Source organism: Argentina anserina, chromosome 7 (genome assembly GCF_933775445.1).
Source record: "Argentina anserina chromosome 7, drPotAnse1.1, whole genome shotgun sequence".
NCBI classification, from domain to species: domain Eukaryota; kingdom Viridiplantae; phylum Streptophyta; class Magnoliopsida; order Rosales; family Rosaceae; genus Argentina; species Argentina anserina.
Window position 1 is genome coordinate 21,314,020 of NC_065878.1, and position 15,918 is coordinate 21,329,937.

General features: G+C 37.4%; 4 protein-coding genes across 8 annotated transcripts; all 4 read right to left on the reverse strand.

Annotated features, from left to right (window-relative positions):
* Nucleotides 1-1,128: 1,128 nt before the first annotated feature.
* LOC126803798 (derlin-1-like) lies at nt 1,129-3,105 on the reverse strand. The gene is made up of 7 exons (XM_050531535.1): nt 3,089-3,105; nt 2,618-2,783; nt 2,376-2,449; nt 2,084-2,177; nt 1,864-1,992; nt 1,552-1,712; nt 1,129-1,374 (listed from the first exon to the last, which is right to left on the reverse strand). Exons 1-7 carry the CDS (start codon nt 3,103-3,105, stop codon nt 1,149-1,151), a joined length of 867 nt encoding a protein of 288 aa, XP_050387492.1. The 3' UTR covers nt 1,129-1,148.
* A 431-nt stretch (nt 3,106-3,536) lies between these two features.
* On the reverse strand, nt 3,537-7,871 carry LOC126802019 (ceramide kinase). Of its 4 annotated transcripts, none has more exons than XM_050529537.1 (12): nt 7,531-7,871; nt 6,957-7,124; nt 6,713-6,880; nt 6,489-6,581; nt 6,289-6,381; nt 5,964-6,195; nt 5,615-5,702; nt 5,297-5,446; nt 4,987-5,088; nt 4,393-4,764; nt 3,990-4,056; nt 3,537-3,855 (listed from the first exon to the last, which is right to left on the reverse strand). In XM_050529537.1, exons 1-12 carry the CDS (start codon nt 7,705-7,707, stop codon nt 3,724-3,726), a joined length of 1,842 nt encoding a protein of 613 aa, XP_050385494.1. In that variant the 5' UTR covers nt 7,708-7,871; the 3' UTR covers nt 3,537-3,723. The 4 variants fall into 4 exon arrangements, with proteins under 4 accessions (XP_050385494.1, XP_050385495.1, XP_050385493.1 ...); XM_050529538.1 differs by having other exon boundaries at nt 3,537-3,907; nt 6,957-7,085; nt 7,531-7,870; XM_050529536.1 differs by having other exon boundaries at nt 3,537-3,907; nt 5,615-5,699; nt 7,531-7,868.
* A 186-nt stretch (nt 7,872-8,057) lies between these two features.
* On the reverse strand, nt 8,058-11,300 carry LOC126802207 (probable isoaspartyl peptidase/L-asparaginase 3). 2 transcript variants are annotated; one of them, XM_050529792.1, is made up of 7 exons: nt 11,101-11,300; nt 10,774-10,945; nt 10,320-10,384; nt 9,815-10,204; nt 9,683-9,741; nt 9,255-9,359; nt 8,059-8,662 (listed from the first exon to the last, which is right to left on the reverse strand). In XM_050529792.1, exons 1-7 carry the CDS (start codon nt 11,161-11,163, stop codon nt 8,443-8,445), a joined length of 1,074 nt encoding a protein of 357 aa, XP_050385749.1. In that variant the 5' UTR covers nt 11,164-11,300; the 3' UTR covers nt 8,059-8,442. The 2 variants fall into 2 exon arrangements, with proteins under 2 accessions (XP_050385750.1, XP_050385749.1); XM_050529793.1 differs by lacking the exon at nt 11,101-11,300 and having other exon boundaries at nt 8,058-8,662; nt 9,815-10,215; nt 10,774-10,836.
* A 591-nt stretch (nt 11,301-11,891) lies between these two features.
* Nucleotides 11,892-15,895, reverse strand: LOC126801829 (uncharacterized Rho GTPase-activating protein At5g61530). Its single transcript, XM_050529293.1, has 10 exons — nt 15,828-15,895; nt 15,302-15,418; nt 14,956-15,218; nt 14,415-14,477; nt 14,302-14,320; nt 13,623-13,721; nt 13,385-13,462; nt 13,028-13,272; nt 12,754-12,916; nt 11,892-12,401 (listed from the first exon to the last, which is right to left on the reverse strand). Exons 2-10 carry the CDS (start codon nt 15,360-15,362, stop codon nt 12,262-12,264), a joined length of 1,131 nt encoding a protein of 376 aa, XP_050385250.1. The 5' UTR covers nt 15,363-15,418; nt 15,828-15,895; the 3' UTR covers nt 11,892-12,261.
* Nucleotides 15,896-15,918: the final 23 nt, after the last annotated feature.

Below are 15,918 nucleotides of genomic sequence, written 5' to 3' on the forward strand. Positions count from 1 at the left end.
AAATCAGTATTTAACCATTCATGGTAGGTACCATACTGGAATTATATCCATACCCATGTCACCATTTGTTACATTAGTTCTTCCTTTCTTTGCCCATTTTAACAATCTTGCTGAGTGAACTATAATTTAGCCCCAAAAAATCTTAAGTAATTTCAATCTTTTCTGCCTGACCGTCAAACTGCATAAGAATATGGTTTTGCCGGACTTTAGTCAGGCAACATATAGTAGTATGAACTCAAGTCTTGAGTTTAGAAAATGTAAATTAATGTGTAGAGTAAGTGCTCTCGAATTCTTTAGCTCGAGTAAGTTTCTAATATGTAATTGTATGATTGGGAAACTACCGTGAATATTCTCTAAATACTACTTTGATGAGAAAGAATATCCAGTTGTCGATTGAAAACTCTATTAAAGATAAAATGAATAATAGGATTGAATATGGAAACTTGATTTTTGCCTCGTGCTATCTGATGAGGAAAACGAGGTTGAGTTTGCAAAGAAAATGACTTCATTCAATTCTAGTTGACAACTAATTTGGTGGCTGATACAACTTGACTAAGAATCTAGACGACTATTTCATTTTGTTTTTTTACAAAATAAGTCACTATAAGGAGCATTATATTGCAACTCAGACACTTTCTCTGAAGTTTCCACACAACGACTTGCTATTCAACCATTTCTTTCAATCGTATAACATGTTGATTTTGTTCTTATGCTTAATGTTTCGGAAAATTCTAATATACATCAATGTATGTTATACATCTGATGTTTTGCCAAATAGGAATAGTCAATGCACAAAATGATGACTTTCCTTAATCTCTTGTAGTCTAGTCAAAATCCTGTATTTGCTTTTCATATACTCCATGCATGCTTGATGCCTCTATGGAGCTTGCTTTCTTCAACTGGCACATAGCCTCCAAACCGGCTAACCCGGCAAATTTCTTCTATCTGAAGGTTTGTTGATACTGACCGTACCTCACCTTTTAATAAAATCAGGATTTTGCTAGGGGTCGGAATATGATATGATTGTCCCTTTTTTTTTTTTGGAATTTCAGTAATAATGCATGTGTTTTTTATTCAGAATGTCTTCAACAATGGAAGGAACTTCCACTATTAATTAGGAATCATACATACGCTTGTAGACTAATTAACTAACTCCGGTCGAGTCGATGGCTTCTTCCCCGAAAAGCCACTCCATCACCCTGGTTAGGCTGCGGGACAGTGTTTGTTTGTGGCTGCTCCGGAGCTGTGGTTGTTCTTCGCATATTTCCGTTGAGTCGGAAGCTTCTTCCTTTGAATGCAACTCCGGTGTATGGGCTACTCTGCACTGGAGCATTGACTTGAGTTCCCTCACTCCAGTACGCTACTATTCTATGCCTGGAAGCATTCATTCATTAAGAAAAATGTCACATAATATTCTTCAATACTTGGTCATGCATTGAGATCCATCACTAAATTGCCAAAAGTGAGCTATGATTCGAGTCATATATATAGTTTAGTGAAAGAAACTTGATAGATAAATATTCATCCATGTCTCAATTAAGAAAAGGATACACCCATAGAGGAGTCTTGAGCATATTTTTTCCACCAGCAAGAGGATGAAGCACCGTTAGAAAGTAGTAGAGATGTCCTGCAACTATCCCTAACATGTCTGGCTTCAATGAATTTCCAAGCAACAAATCAAGAGCCATCATTACGTACGGAAGATAGAATCCCTATACCATCCATAAGGCCGAGAGTCAAGAACTCGCAAAATGATCGAACACACAGAATGACTTTCTGCAAGTGTCGATTATGAAATATTGCTGCAAATCTTTGGCCATATATTACATAGAATGTAGGTAAATAGAATAGATTAGTGTGTACCTTCAAAGAAACAACCCCATACACATTAATGCGTTCATTTGGGAACTCACGAGACCAAACATAGACGATCATGAAAACCAAAGAAGACCCCATAAACCATAATCGGCATAATGGAACAATAGACATCACCTAAAACCAGGTTGAATATGTAGTGAATACAATGTTAACATATCCATCTTTTATATGAAATATGTATTATTTAGCTGAAGTTATGTAGTACCAAAAGTGACATTGATCCAAAGATGAGCATCCACAGATAGTCTGCAGTTCTCTTGTCAAAGGGTCCTTTCTCCAGTGACACACTATATTTTGCTCTATGCAAATTACAAAAAAAGATAATCAATCAGCTCAATGTGAATCAGTACCATCATTAGGTTAACATAGCTTATTTATAATATCAATTTTTTGATTAACCAAGTCGCTTATGCCTTTTGGTTTACTAGATGAGGCGTTGTGGAAAATTAAAAGTATACGGCTATGACTTTATAATTTATAGAGGCAACTTTTCTCACATTATGAAGATCTCCACAGCATACGGGAATGAAAAGCGTCCGAGGAAGATGAAATTGGTGAAGAGCCTCCACACCTTCAGCGAATCAATCATCATTAGTAAACATGATGAGGGGATTAACGAGAACAACTTAGAACAAGTATGCGTTTCATTTTCTCATATCTTATTTGGCAGTAAAAGTGAGCAACATGAATTTGAGCAGCCTCGATCATGTATTAGAGACTATAACAGATTTTGATTTACCTGGTATTGTTTAAAGACAAGGCCATAATCCAGAGAAATGTTCTGGTAATCAAAAAGTTGCAGGTAATAGGCACTTGTAGTCATCAAACAGGTCACTAAAATGGTCTTGCTCACCGGAGGTATAGTTCGGAAGTATCTGCGCTTATACGAGGAAATGAGATTAATTCTGTTAATGTACAAATGAAAAACCACTTTCAAAAATTAAACCTAACAGCTACTCTCTTCCCTCTTTCCCTAAGACACTAAAAGTCTAAATCAGTAAATCCCAACATGGTTATAACCAAGTACCAGTGTCTATCATATATATATATGCTTTAGTACCCATTTCACATGTAAAAAAGGCTGGACACAATCCTTCGGTACGTGATCAATCAAAATAAAAACTAGGCTACTTAAATCACATAATCATTCAAACTTGATCCATCGTAAGTTCGAAAACCATCATACAGAGAGACAAGTGAGGTTACTTACTCCGCCAGTGTAGACATGGCAAAAGAAGCAGAGAAGAAAGAGGGTTGAATTGGTAGTGGTGCTATATAAACCAGAGTGAGTGAATAAGTAATGCAACATATACAACTGTGATATGTATGTAACTATGTATTTGTCTTGTATTGAAAATTACAAGGGAGTCACTTTGGGGTCGTCACAAAACTTAACGAAAGGGTCATAGGGAAGAGACTTTGAATTCGGCCAGGTCTTCCATTATTTGATCATTTACCACTCACAAACTTCATGGGAATAACAATGATGTCCTAACTTTGAAATTTTCTTGTTGTCTTGCTAGATCAGACAACTGGAAGGGTTACGTATGACCGCCACATGCCACAATCTTATTTGATCAGACTTTCTTTCTTTTTTTGGTACAATACTGGACCAGACTTTAAGACACATTGTTTCTTAAAGAAATGAATTTAAAACAAATTGTTAATCTCTGTCCGAAGCTCTTTGCGATATATTTCATCATATAGAATTGTTACACAAAACTGTTTGTGATACATGACACTAATCTGAGTTCTGGTTACAAAGCTTGAACATGGAAATCGCAATGGAGCCCCATGTCTGCCTTTCAATTCCATGTATAGAGCCAAAAAGAATAATTAAAAAAATCAATGTACATTATATGCATCGTAATATCCCACCCTTGGCTCTCTATCAAACTTCAGGACCGGTGGCGAACAAGCTGATGAGACCACGGAATACTTGAGCTGATAGCTGGTGTGCTTGAAATGCTTCACCGTCTAAATTCCAGACACTCTCAGTCCCAGAAGATTTAAATGTAAAAGCAGGGGTCTGCATCCAAGATATGAAGTTTTCACCAGTGACACCATTTGGATAACAAAAGAGAAATGAGGCAAGTCATGTGAAATCATACCTTGTGGTGTTCCACAAACTTGAAATCAAAAGGATTTCCTCCTTTCTTTGCAAGCTGTGTAAGATGCCTGTATCATGCAAAAAAGGATACAAATTCACATAGAAGAAGCAAAATATCTTCAATACCTCTATAGTCTATACATATATCTCTCCAAAATGGTCACTACTCATTAGCACCATTAAGAAGCATGACTGCCATGTTCCTTAATATGGTGGAAACTAACACGCAACAAAGCCTCCCAAACTCATCATAAAAGTTTCAAATAGGCCATCAAAAGATTATAAACTGTAAAATACCAACTAATTATAACTTGAATTTTCAGTTTCAATAGGGATACTATATCAACCATTGTGCAACAATCAGATGAGAGGGAAGGAGTATTGAGAGAAAAACTATATATTACCAAAGATAGAGAGCATGAGGACAGTCCTTGATTAATATGAGATGGAGAAAACCATCTGAAAGATGGGCATCAGCCACCAAACCATCGGGTGCCTTTTCATTTCTATTTGAAATTACTGCAGCACCAACACTTAGAAACTTTCCCTTGGCACTGGACCATTTTGTCTCTCCTGAATGTGAGTAAGCGGTCTGATTTGTGGACCCATTAATAGGCTTGGTGCAACAAATGTTGCAGTTGGCACGACATATCACTTTTTCAGATTTGTTCGAGCTCCAAAATGGTCGCTTGCGACCACCAAGATTACCTTTATCAGAAGTTGAATTTATTTCTTCTGATTTAACATCTACATATGCAATTTCTGCCTGATAGGACCTGAACAACACAGGAAATATCTTAATGTTTAAGCAAAAATAAAATAAACAAAAAAAATCTTGTCAATCATATTATAAATGTAGGTAGTGAAAAGAATCTATGTGGTATACCTACACCCACCAACAAAAGAAACCAATAAAAGTCAGTTACCAAATATGGATCCATACAGAGACAATATTCATGATCTGAGCTCTAGCAGTCATTATTTGGTACTTTGATTACCTGTGCTTCAAAAACACCTTTGTTCCTGCATAATCGTATCTTTTAGGTCCCATCCAACGGTACTTTTCACTCTCTGTAATGACATCTCCATAAAATCCGTACCTAAAACATTGAGCATATGGATCTTAGAGAACTGCTTTTTATGTGAGATATAAAATGAGAAAAATATTGGCTAACTTTTCTTGAGTCACCACTCGTTATCTATCCAGAATTTTGGACTCATTAGCACATAACAATAAGAGCCAGTGCTGACTATTACAGTGATTTGGGTGGATAATATGCAATGACATTAGTTAAAATGAGAAATTACCCAGCAAATGAAGCTGCATAGCGCACATAAGGTTCAACCTTCGATGTAGATACTGTTTTCCACCTCACAACTTGGGCTACATCAAGCCACACTCTTTTACCGAGGACAATGTGAAATGCGGATGTTACAGGATCTCGGGCTCCAGTTGTACTGAAAAAAGAAGATATAAAGGTGAACACCTTTGATAGACCAAAGAAAAGAATATCAGCTGAAATTATAGGAAGACCACTATGCTCTGGAAATAAATAAATTCATAGTGCAGTGGGAAAACAATAAGACAGAAAAATCTTAAAGCTGATTGTTAATGTGAAGGACTACCACATCACAATGGCATCAGTTGAGCCAGCAGGAATGAGTCCAAATCTTAAATTTTCACTGGGGAGGGAGAACTCAGGCTCTTGATCTGCTGGATTATTTAAAAAAATATATATATGAATCAGGCACTAGGCACCAGTAAATATATGTATGTATATAATATAACGTTTATCAAATTATTAATTTAATGTTCATAATTTTAAATACACAATAAATTGCCAACACTGCAAGAGCCATAAACAAGTCCCTTTACTTTACGATGCATCCAGTGATACATCAGCTAACTCCTTGATCAACTAGAAATCAGATTGAAAGTATGTCTTGTATGGAAACAAGTGATTATCACACTTACTGATACTTGAGACTCCTGAGCCATTATCACTTGAACTTGGGAGGAGGGGAGACTGCTCATTGTTCTGAGAAGAAGCTTCAATAACAGTGTCACTTGGATCTGGATCATTCACAAGGAGACTCTCATTACAGCTTGCAAAATCAAGGAAATCTGAAGGAGTTGGTGGATATGGAGCTTTATGCCTTGAGGAAAGAAATCCATTAAGAATTTCATTGAAAAAACCATCACCACCCTGGAAGTAAACCAATTACCAACAATCACTAATTTGGAATAAGATGGATACAATTTAAGCTAAACTTGAGAAGAGAGTTCATAAGTTGCTCACAACAGCTATCACTCCATCATATGACATAAGTTCTTTGTTTCCTATAGTTGACATTGCATCGTAGGCATGCCCTGCCCTTTCAGTCACAATCAGCTGAGGAAGTAAAACTTATACTTGTTATAACAGTATGTGATATAGCGTTATCACTTTCTTCAGTATGCTTCTTGGTTCAAATAGCAATAAAGAAGCTAAAAGTGTACCTTTGTTTTCACTTTAGCGCGGGAGAATATAGGAGCCACACTATCCCAAGTTTTACAGCCATTTGCCTTCCCACTTCTTGGATGAACAAAAACCTAGCCAAGCAGAAAAAGTTTCTGGAAAAGAATTATATTACAACCTTTTTGTCCATTTAGATCAACCAACTAAATGACTTGTGATTGGAACTAGAATAATTATGTAGTGTTTAGGCAAGTACAATACATACCAGAAGATCCTTTGGCCTCCCCTGCTGTAAGTCCAGAGAAGCATTGATTTGATGGACCCACATCTGACATATGTGGAGATCCGTATGACCAAATGTATATGTAGCAAGGACATGAACAGACGGCAGAGTCCTTGAGCTCTGGAAACCATGTACTATAAAGCGGTAACTCTGCATCAATGTAAATACACAAGATATCACTACCTGGTCAGAGACTTAAAGCACCAAGGAAAGGAACTAAACGAACCTCAGAATCACGTTCACGATGACCCTTAAGGCATCTTCGAGCATTCGAGACATTTGGTCCATGAATCACACCATAGTTGATCAGCTCAACAGCATACACATCCGAAAACTTGATCTCAGTTGTTGCAACCTTTGGAGCAAATTTGATGCACAAACAAGTTGAGTCATCCTGATATATTAGACATTAAAGAAAAACATAAATATTCACAGTTAAACTAAAGCTACTTACTAAGTGTTCAACTAGAATAAGAGAAAACTGATCTTTCCCACAATAATGAAAATAGATAACCCACTAGTCTTCCAGGCCTCATAACAAGAACACTATCAAAACAAAACAAAACAAAAATGATCTACCATAGTTAAAGGACCGATCTTCACCACAAAACTCGTACAACAATGACAAAAAACAACAACCCAATTGGCCAATTCCCCTTCAAGCCTATTAAGCAAAAGACATACCAAAACCAATAAAACCAATACAAAAAAAGCATTACTTTCAATCCTGGAGTAGCAAAAGAACCATTTTTTCCAAGCCAAAAACATGAAAACACAAAATGAGAAAACTAGAAGTTTACATTATCCAATGGCTCAAGCAATGTCCAAGACAACCCATCTGAGTTGAAGCTGAGGCAGACTTGGCCAACGTGGTCCAATGAAAGCGTGCAGCTCAGAATGGAGGGTTGGTCTTCAAACTGTGCATGTGGGAGAGATTGGTCTGGTTGGATAGAACCGTCTACAGCGTCTCGTTCCATTCAGAAGGGCATTAGAGGCCTAAATGGGTGATCAGCTCTTTCTTCTCAGACAAATCGGAAAAATGGGCAGAGGAGGAGAAAAGAAGGTGAAATATTCAGAAACTGGCGATGGGTTTTGGAGTTTTGGCAGATTCGTTGTTGGTTGGGCGAGCTGGTTCGGCTAGAGAGATCTATATATTCAATATTAAAGTCTCTTTTTCTCTTTCTCTCTTTCGTTAATTTTCTTTGTTCTTTTTCTGTATTGAAAGCACGTCTTACATCATGAAGAATAGTAGTATGGACCGTATGGTAATGAAGAATAACAAAGTTTAACATGCTTTGATATTTCATTATATTCCGTGCAAATATGCATTGCATAGAAAAGATGACCTTTTTCAAAGATCAAAGATGATTCTTGTCATCCTCAATTTATTTCACTATCAGGTTAACACCCAAGCATAAAATGTCTAAGAGAACAAGATGAAATTAACTATAAGACATAACTCTAGTCAAGATCCCAGCCTAGAATGATAAATAGATCAGCATAAGCTCATCATCATTAAAATTACAACTTTTTGAACTCATTCTTCAGAGATGTAATGCCTTTTGGCTAGGTATGGAATAGCTGAAAGGTTGATCTTCGGGATCGTTGCAGACTTAATGCACTCCCTCTTGGCAGGCACCGGCATGTACATTGATATGTGAATAGCTGAATAAGGTTGGATATGCATAAACTTATGGACACCCCTTATCTAGTCAGGGCACTACCGTGTAAACCTTCACATCATCCATGTCTGAGTTTCTGACCGAGTACTGAAATGTCCACCCATGGCAAGCACCAGCATGCACGCCGTTCTTATTTATTGCAAACACAGCACCCACAAAAGCAGGGAATTTGCGCGCAATGCGTGATATTGCATCCTTGGCTGCAAGCTGAGGCTCCATCCCCAACCTCATACTCTCTACAACTTGATAACTGTTAGGTAATCAAACAAAGTACCCTGTCAGATTCGTGGATTGAAATGAATAAATTCAGCAGAGGAGAATTAGCAGAAGTTTGCCGATGGATAAATATATAATCCTGACAAGCAAAACCAGAAACAAATTGAGGACTAAATACACAAAGTAAAAGTCGAAAACAATATTTATAATTGCATAATATACATACATAAGATAACTGTTCCATACAACTGAGTGCATGAACCCACATAAGAAACATTGAAAAGTAAATTTCACATGAAAATATACCAGAGGGGTGAAAACAGGATGGCTGAGATTGGTTTTGCTTTTTGGAACAAGGGCCTCAAGGCAGCAGCTTACAAACTTTAGGCCATTATTTTGCAGAGTAAATAATGAATAAGACTTTGAGAAAATGCATCCAATGACTCATAACACCCAAGAGGAAAGTTTATGAACATCATGTGGATTTCATCTGAGTAAGAATCTGAATTGTTGACCAAATTGACATCACATAGAAATATCCCAATGAAGAATCCAACAATGACCAGGAACAAAGTGACCAGTATTTCAGGTAAAAGAAAAGAAAAGGAGTTTCTTCTTTTCACTACCATGGAAGGAAACGCATCATGATGTCACCGTCTCCAGTTGCACCACAAGCACCCACATCATCATCGGCATATGAAGAAGATCCTGCAATAGGTCCATCACCCACCCTGCAGCAAAGAAACAATTAATAAGGAAGTCCAAGCTGTGAATACAATTTGACAATCCATCATTATTCGATTAGTTTTTATAATACCAATTCCATCATGTCTAATATCAACAAACATATAGGCAGATAAGAAGCTAACCAATTGTATCTTTGTCTAAAAGCCTTGGTGATACTTATGCATCAATTAACAAAAGCTGAAGAAAATTTCACAGAAGTACTACTTATGATAAGAACAATTGGAATGACAATAGGACAAGCAAGTGCTGTAGCTTTGACAAATAAGACCATGAAATATGACCCAGTAAAATGTCCAAATATACTTACCTCCCTGGGATCTTAAATGTGGCTCCATTAGTGGAGGTACCAACAGCAATGTGACCCATCTGGACCAGAAGAATATGGTAAATTAGTGAAATTAAAGTTTAAAACGAAATTTAGCGAAGATTATTAACTTACTTTATCAATAACTGCCATTGATATGGTGTCATGGTTATGAAGACCAATATGAGAACTTGATCTTATGTTTCCTACTGGGGTGGTATCTGAACATGTCCCATCACAAAGGCCTACAAATTCCTTTGCATGATAAGGCCCACATCCACCTACAGGTACAACGTCTTTCCAAAAGTTCGGTTGGCAGTGATTTTCTTTCCAATTAGTCCACTTCTCCATAGACTCTGATGAACTAAGGTTTGTTGGTCCTGAAAGACCCATTGAAATGGCAAACACTGAGGCTTGCTCTCCGACAAGCATAGTGTGTTCTGTATGTTGCATAACTAATCTAGCAGCTTTGATTCCATCTTTGACATACCTCATGGCAGCAACAGCTCCAACCTCCATAGTCACCTATGGATGTCCTTACCACGACATATGACAGATAATTACTTTTAGAGCAATCAACATAACAGATAGTAATAACAAGAGCAATGACAGACAGAAGGGATATGTGACTTATGCTTACCCCATCCATCACCAGAGCATCAATTGTTGTCTCTCCATTCTCATCCGGACTCCCACCAGGCCCAACTGTCCCAAAAGTATGATCATAAAAAGGTGCCGATGTTAGCTATGAAGAATCCCATCAACATGGCAAATCCCAATATTAATATGATGTTCAAGCTATAATTTCACCATTAAGAATTCACTTGTTTTCTATGAATGAAGCTCCATTCACCATAAGAAGCAACACTGAAATAACACTAGTTCTCCAAGAAAATCCACGATACAAACAGTTCTACATTGGTAGCTAAATGAATCATGAATATTATTACAAATTTAGAGAAGCAACACTTCCTCTTCTAATGCACATATAAAGCGACTACCCTATCAATCACATAAACCTAACTCAGCATTACAGAAAAAACTATTGGAACATATTTCTCAACTTAGGTGAATTAAAGATTCAAAACTTTCACCTGTCCCATCGCATCTGAGTTCCTCACAAGCCGAACAGCCCTCAACAACTGCATCAACTGCAGAGAGCCCATTATCCACAGCCCTCCAAGCAGCTCTGACAGCCTCTACGAAAGGCCAAGTGCTCACCACCACAGGGTATCGCCCAGAACTCAAAGCTTGGTGCCCTGTAACCTTAATAACTCATCAAAAAGCAACCATCTTTAGTGTGTAACTAAATCCAACCAAACATATTTCTATCCAAGAAGCTGAATATAACTGTTTGAAATCGAGTTGGGTCTCCCTACAAAAAAAAACAAAACCAAGTAAAGCAGAGAGCTTTCGTTTACCAGGAAGAGCAGTAAAACATTGAGGGTGCAGAAACAGGGAGAGCTGAGAGATTTGGAAGCCATGATCGAGTGTGGTGGTGTTGACTGTTATCTGGACAGGGTTTGACTTTCTGGTGAAGAAGAAATGGCTTCATCTAAGGTTGCCAACCTGCCATGATCGCAGATGAAACGAGAATACAAGGATGTGTTTTAACTGTTTTTATTGATTTGTCTTTGAGACTAGGATGTCCTATACTTCGTGACATTTTATACGTCACATTAGACCGCGTAGTTGTACCTCGTGCATGAACCATTGCACTGTAACAATTCACAAAATGAACTCCTCCAGTAGTATCTTTAACTGAAAAGAGAGTTTGCAGGCATGGCTGATTGGGGAAAGACACAATCAGTAGCAAATCGAAATTTCAAACAGTTGTTGTCGCGTCATTGCCATGACCCTAAGATCTTAGAAGCTCTCAATATTTGTCATGAGAGCGTTGATATCTACTTTGTTCGTGTAAAAATGTAGTTTTCTCAAGTTGCTCATCTGTGATTGTCAGCGTATAAAATAAAAACTTGTCCAAATGCAAGAGCTTACATAGGTACATTCACGATATTGCTACTTGATGGTTCTTTTTTATCAACACTATTTTGGGACACTGAAAAAAGGAAGAGGGGCTCGATATTCATACCCCTCTGAATTAAATTTTCTTCAATCCTAATAAGCTTGTCATGTGACTAAGACTTCGTAAGAATATACTTCATGGGTCACACTATTTACTCTTTTTTGTACAATGTGTTGGTCCAGTCAATCCACCAAGCTCAATATGAACTGATGTTATTCAGAAATTTACACACTATAAAGATGCGGCAGTAAGTTAGAAACTAACTTCCCAAGAGTACAGACAGAAGTCATCACATCCAATTCTGTATTATTTGCAAGATTTTCAATGCTGCAGACCAAACTATGCCAAGTAAGAACTGTACAGAAACAGTAACTTTCCTTTCCCCAAGCAAGTAATTCAAGCTTTTCACTACTTTTATGTCCAAATTGAGAAAAGACTAAACCTTTTTCAGATTGGCAAAAAACATAACCTCTACTATCCAGCAGCCATCTCAACCAAAGCTTTCCGTCTTGATAATTTCAGTTGAAGTAGATGTTGTCAGAGGCAATTCATGATGTCACCTCCAGACTGTTTCATTTGCATCTGTGAAGATCGCATTGTGATGTTCCATGAGACACTGAACAACCTCGATAGCGCCCAAGTCGAGAGGCACACCATCATCCAAGGGAATGGAATCATCTACATTGTCACCTTCATCTATAACAACAAAAAGAAGCATCAAGATCACACATACTAACTAGAATTTCTAATTATAAAGTATAAACATCAAATTTTTTATTTTTAAACCTTACTAAAATTTCTAGTTTATTGTTTTTCTCATAGAGTTGGCCCAACCGATTACATAGAAAGGGAAAATCTTCAACTACTTATAGTATTTAAATACAATGACAAACTTTAATCAGTTAATGAAAATTTAATACACTAAATACATATATTGCTTCTGACAAGAAATTACATATATGGTATTTTTCTTATTGTTCCTCTATGTGAAGGAAACCTCTTCGAATTTTTCTTTTATAACAATGGAAGTATGGAATGAAGCACTCACCAGAAAGCATGTCCCATGCACTATAAGTAGGCTCCGGATCCGAGTGTTTCTTTGAAAGACCTTTTGATGGTTGATTCCAATACTTCTTATATAGGTCTGGTGCCCTACCCTTCTGCCAAATTATAAGAGGGGCCATCTCCATTGCAAGACTTTGGGTGTCCATCTGTATAAATTAAATAAACCGAGCTGTATCAAACACCTGGCTATGAAAAGCATGGTGTGTGTGTGTGTGTGTGTGTGTGTGTGTGTGTGAGAGAGAGAGAGAGTATCGTGCCTTGTTGAGAACTGACTTTTGGCTAACACGCAACAGCAGTGCAGTAATAAATTCCAGAGTCGTGTAGTTTACAGTAGGAAGCCTCTTCAGCATGTTTTTCATTGCATTTATGCTAGACCGAGCACCTCTAACATCACTATAAAGCTCAAATGTAGTCAGTGGTTCAGGAAGGGTAGCTAGGTAACATTTGACTAGAGCCGCTACATCAATTGAACTGACACCCTCCGGTAATGATGCATTTGAATCTGATATAGGTGATATTAATACATGGTATTTAGAAACTCTTATCTAAAGACAAGCAAGCAAGAAAGAAAACATGTGCGCGCATACACACAGCCAAACAAACACTGCACATACCTTGGTTATACATAGAAATCAGTTGTTGGATAACTGTTTTATCTCCCTCGCCTTTAAACAGATATGGTGTGTTTAACCCTAGTAAGAGTGACAACCAAATTAATCATCTTGAGATGATAACTCAGTACATGCATATAGAGTTCACCAGGATAAGTACACGTGGCTACATGTCCACATAAATCTCTGCTGGCACACATGCATTTGTATACAGCAGAGTAATAGTCCAAAGGAACAGTACCTGATAAAATGAGATAATCTGCACATTTCACCAAAATCTGAGGAATAGGCCTGCTAGATTGTTCACGTTGCACAGTAACTTCAATTGGAACTCCAAAAACTGCAAGCAGAATGTAAAGTGACAATCAGCATTCAGGCCACATTACACATAACTAATACTGTAACTTACAGTCTTAAACGTGAGCACACAAACCACCAAAAAATTCTAAGAAGAAACATTTCTGATTGATGAAACCCTGACTCCTTTTGAATAAGATTTAGCTACAACATCAACCTTATAGCTAGGCATAAAAATAAAGTTAGGACCCTGTGACAAAAGGTATGCCATCACAACCCTAGATGTCAAAAAAACACACATACTTAATATTCCACAACCACAAACTTAATGCTCATGTATTATCTTCTATCCAACATCCAGCTCCTTCCAATCTAGTCTATATTGCCTTGCTTGTTTATGAAGTTGACCTTAGAGGAAGCCGTGCAAAGGTCAATGAAAACTAGTGGACTACCAAGACAAGTCATAAATCTTTCACAATCCGCATCCGTACTATAGTCAGTATTTTAGTTACATCAAATTTAAGGCTTGAAACCTCACGGCTAAAACAATCTCATGTAATTTAGTTAAGTTAATGCCAAGAAACAGGGTACTATGAAAGCTATATAAAGTTATAGAAACTTACCATCAGTGCTTGCAACACCCTGAAAATGACAGAATGAGAAATTATAATGATTCCAAAAATGAGTATAGCAAAGATTAGAGAAGAACATAAGAAACTTTCTCTACATTCTGTACCTTCTGCCATCTTTCAATGTCACTCAGGATAGTTTTGCTTTTTTGGGCAGTCTTCTTTGCCACCTGATATAAAAACACCTCACATGTGTCAGCTATCATCCCCACTTCATACATGATTATTACAAGGATAGTGCAGGCTTGAATTGATTTCTATTTCAGGATTTTAAGCTGCACCCTAGTGTGTTTCTTTAATGAAATTCGTAGTACTGATACAAATGAACACATGTTGGGAATGTAAACAACGTAGATATCAGTAAAATTTCAAAAGATTTGGTATCAACCCAGTGCTAGAGTAGACAGTGGAGTAAAAACCAACAAAAATTGCCAAATCCAATTCTGCTTTTGGGGAATAGGCCTCTAGATATCTATGGTGATGTAGGCTAGATAATATATCTCAGATTTCTTCCAGGTTAACAGAATCCATCAAGGTAAGATTTCATATCCTGAACTAAACACCTTAATGTTCCTTACACATTAGAACATGAGACCCCTTAATAAAGTAAAGAACCTTGTAAAAGCCATAAAGTACTAGCAAATCTACCTCTTCAACTTTGACCTTTCCAACCGAAACCTTGTCCTTTGTCTCAGACAACCCCTTCCTAAACAATGTGCCAGTCGTAGCAGCAGCAGTTATAAGGCGCTCCTGCACAGCATGCCTTGTCGACGGCTGCTGAAGAATTGCCCATCGACTCTTGAACATTGACCCAACTCGCCCCGCCATATCAGAGACATTAACTTTCGCATCCTTAGTGACCTCCTCGACAAACGTCCCAGCCGTTTGTCCAGCTTCCTTAATCTTCACCCCTGCATTCAAACTCAACTATAACAACCCCCTCTTCGCTAACCAAAACGACACCAAACCCGAAAACCACCTAATCAAGCATTACCTGATGTAGAAAAGAATCCAGTAGCCTTCTCTTGCCACCGCGGCTCAACATCAGAAGGCATTTCAATCAGTAACAGTCTCAAGAATCAAACTTTAAATTCAAGAACACCTGTTAAGCCTGTTTTGAAGTAAACCCAGTACCAAAAAAACAGAAAAAGCAATCAGCTTTGAACTTCTCATATATCCATAACAATCATATATATTCTTGTTGTTACTGGAAAAATCAAGATTCTAAAGTCTTAAACTATAAAGTATAAACAAAGCCAATCAGTTCTAGAGTTAATTCTACCTATCACCTTCAAAAGCTCAACTTTGTACTCAACTGTATCAAATTCAAAAACCTAATCAACAGTACCAGATTCCCAAACTCTTCTTTGTTCTCAGTACAAATAACTTCTCAAGCAAAATTTATATCAACGGCAACCTGATCAAACCCAGTACTAAAGGATTGAATCTTTGGTAATGTAAAAGAAGCAAAAACCCTAATCTGCAAACAAATCAGGGTTTAAAGGAAAAAAGAAGCTTACGTTTTGATCAGGGAAGAAGAAGCTGGAACCGAACTGCGGAAAATTCAAAAGGTAAGTAAGGAAGTTAGAGATAAATAAGAATCGCTGGGGG

Coding starts and splice junctions, on each gene's coding strand:
- LOC126802207 (XM_050529792.1), bottom strand. CDS start 11,163: ATGGCTTCCAAATCTCTCAGCTCTCCCTGTTTCTGCACCCTCAATGTT. Junction 10,385..10,773: donor ACTCAGATGCGATGGGACAG/GTGAAAGTTTTG, acceptor CTTTTGGGACAG/TTGGGCCTGGTGGGAGTCCG. Junction 9,360..9,682: donor ACATTTAAGATCCCAGGGAG/GTAAGTATATTT, acceptor TCTTTGCTGCAG/GGTGGGTGATGGACCTATTG.
- LOC126801829 (XM_050529293.1), bottom strand. CDS start 15,362: ATGCCTTCTGATGTTGAGCCGCGGTGGCAAGAGAAGGCTACTGGATTC. Junction 15,219..15,301: donor TGGATTCTTTTCTACATCAG/GTAATGCTTGAT, acceptor GTTTGAATGCAG/GGGTGAAGATTAAGGAAGCT. Junction 12,917..13,027: donor AAAAGTCAGTTCTCAACAAG/GCACGATACTCT, acceptor TAATTTATACAG/ATGGACACCCAAAGTCTTGC.
- LOC126803798 (XM_050531535.1), bottom strand. Junction 2,450..2,617: donor TTGTCTTTAAACAATACCAG/GTAAATCAAAAT, acceptor GATTCGCTGAAG/GTGTGGAGGCTCTTCACCAA. Junction 1,993..2,083: donor TTGGATCAATGTCACTTTTG/GTACTACATAAC, acceptor ACCTGGTTTTAG/GTGATGTCTATTGTTCCATT.
- LOC126802019 (XM_050529534.1), bottom strand. CDS start 7,707: ATGGAACGAGACGCTGTAGACGGTTCTATCCAACCAGACCAATCTCTC. Junction 6,582..6,712: donor GGAGGCCAAAGGATCTTCTG/GTATGTATTGTA, acceptor CTGCTTGGCTAG/GTTTTTGTTCATCCAAGAAG. Junction 5,447..5,614: donor ACTGATGCCATTGTGATGTG/GTAGTCCTTCAC, acceptor TTCTTTTTTCAG/TACAACTGGAGCCCGAGATC.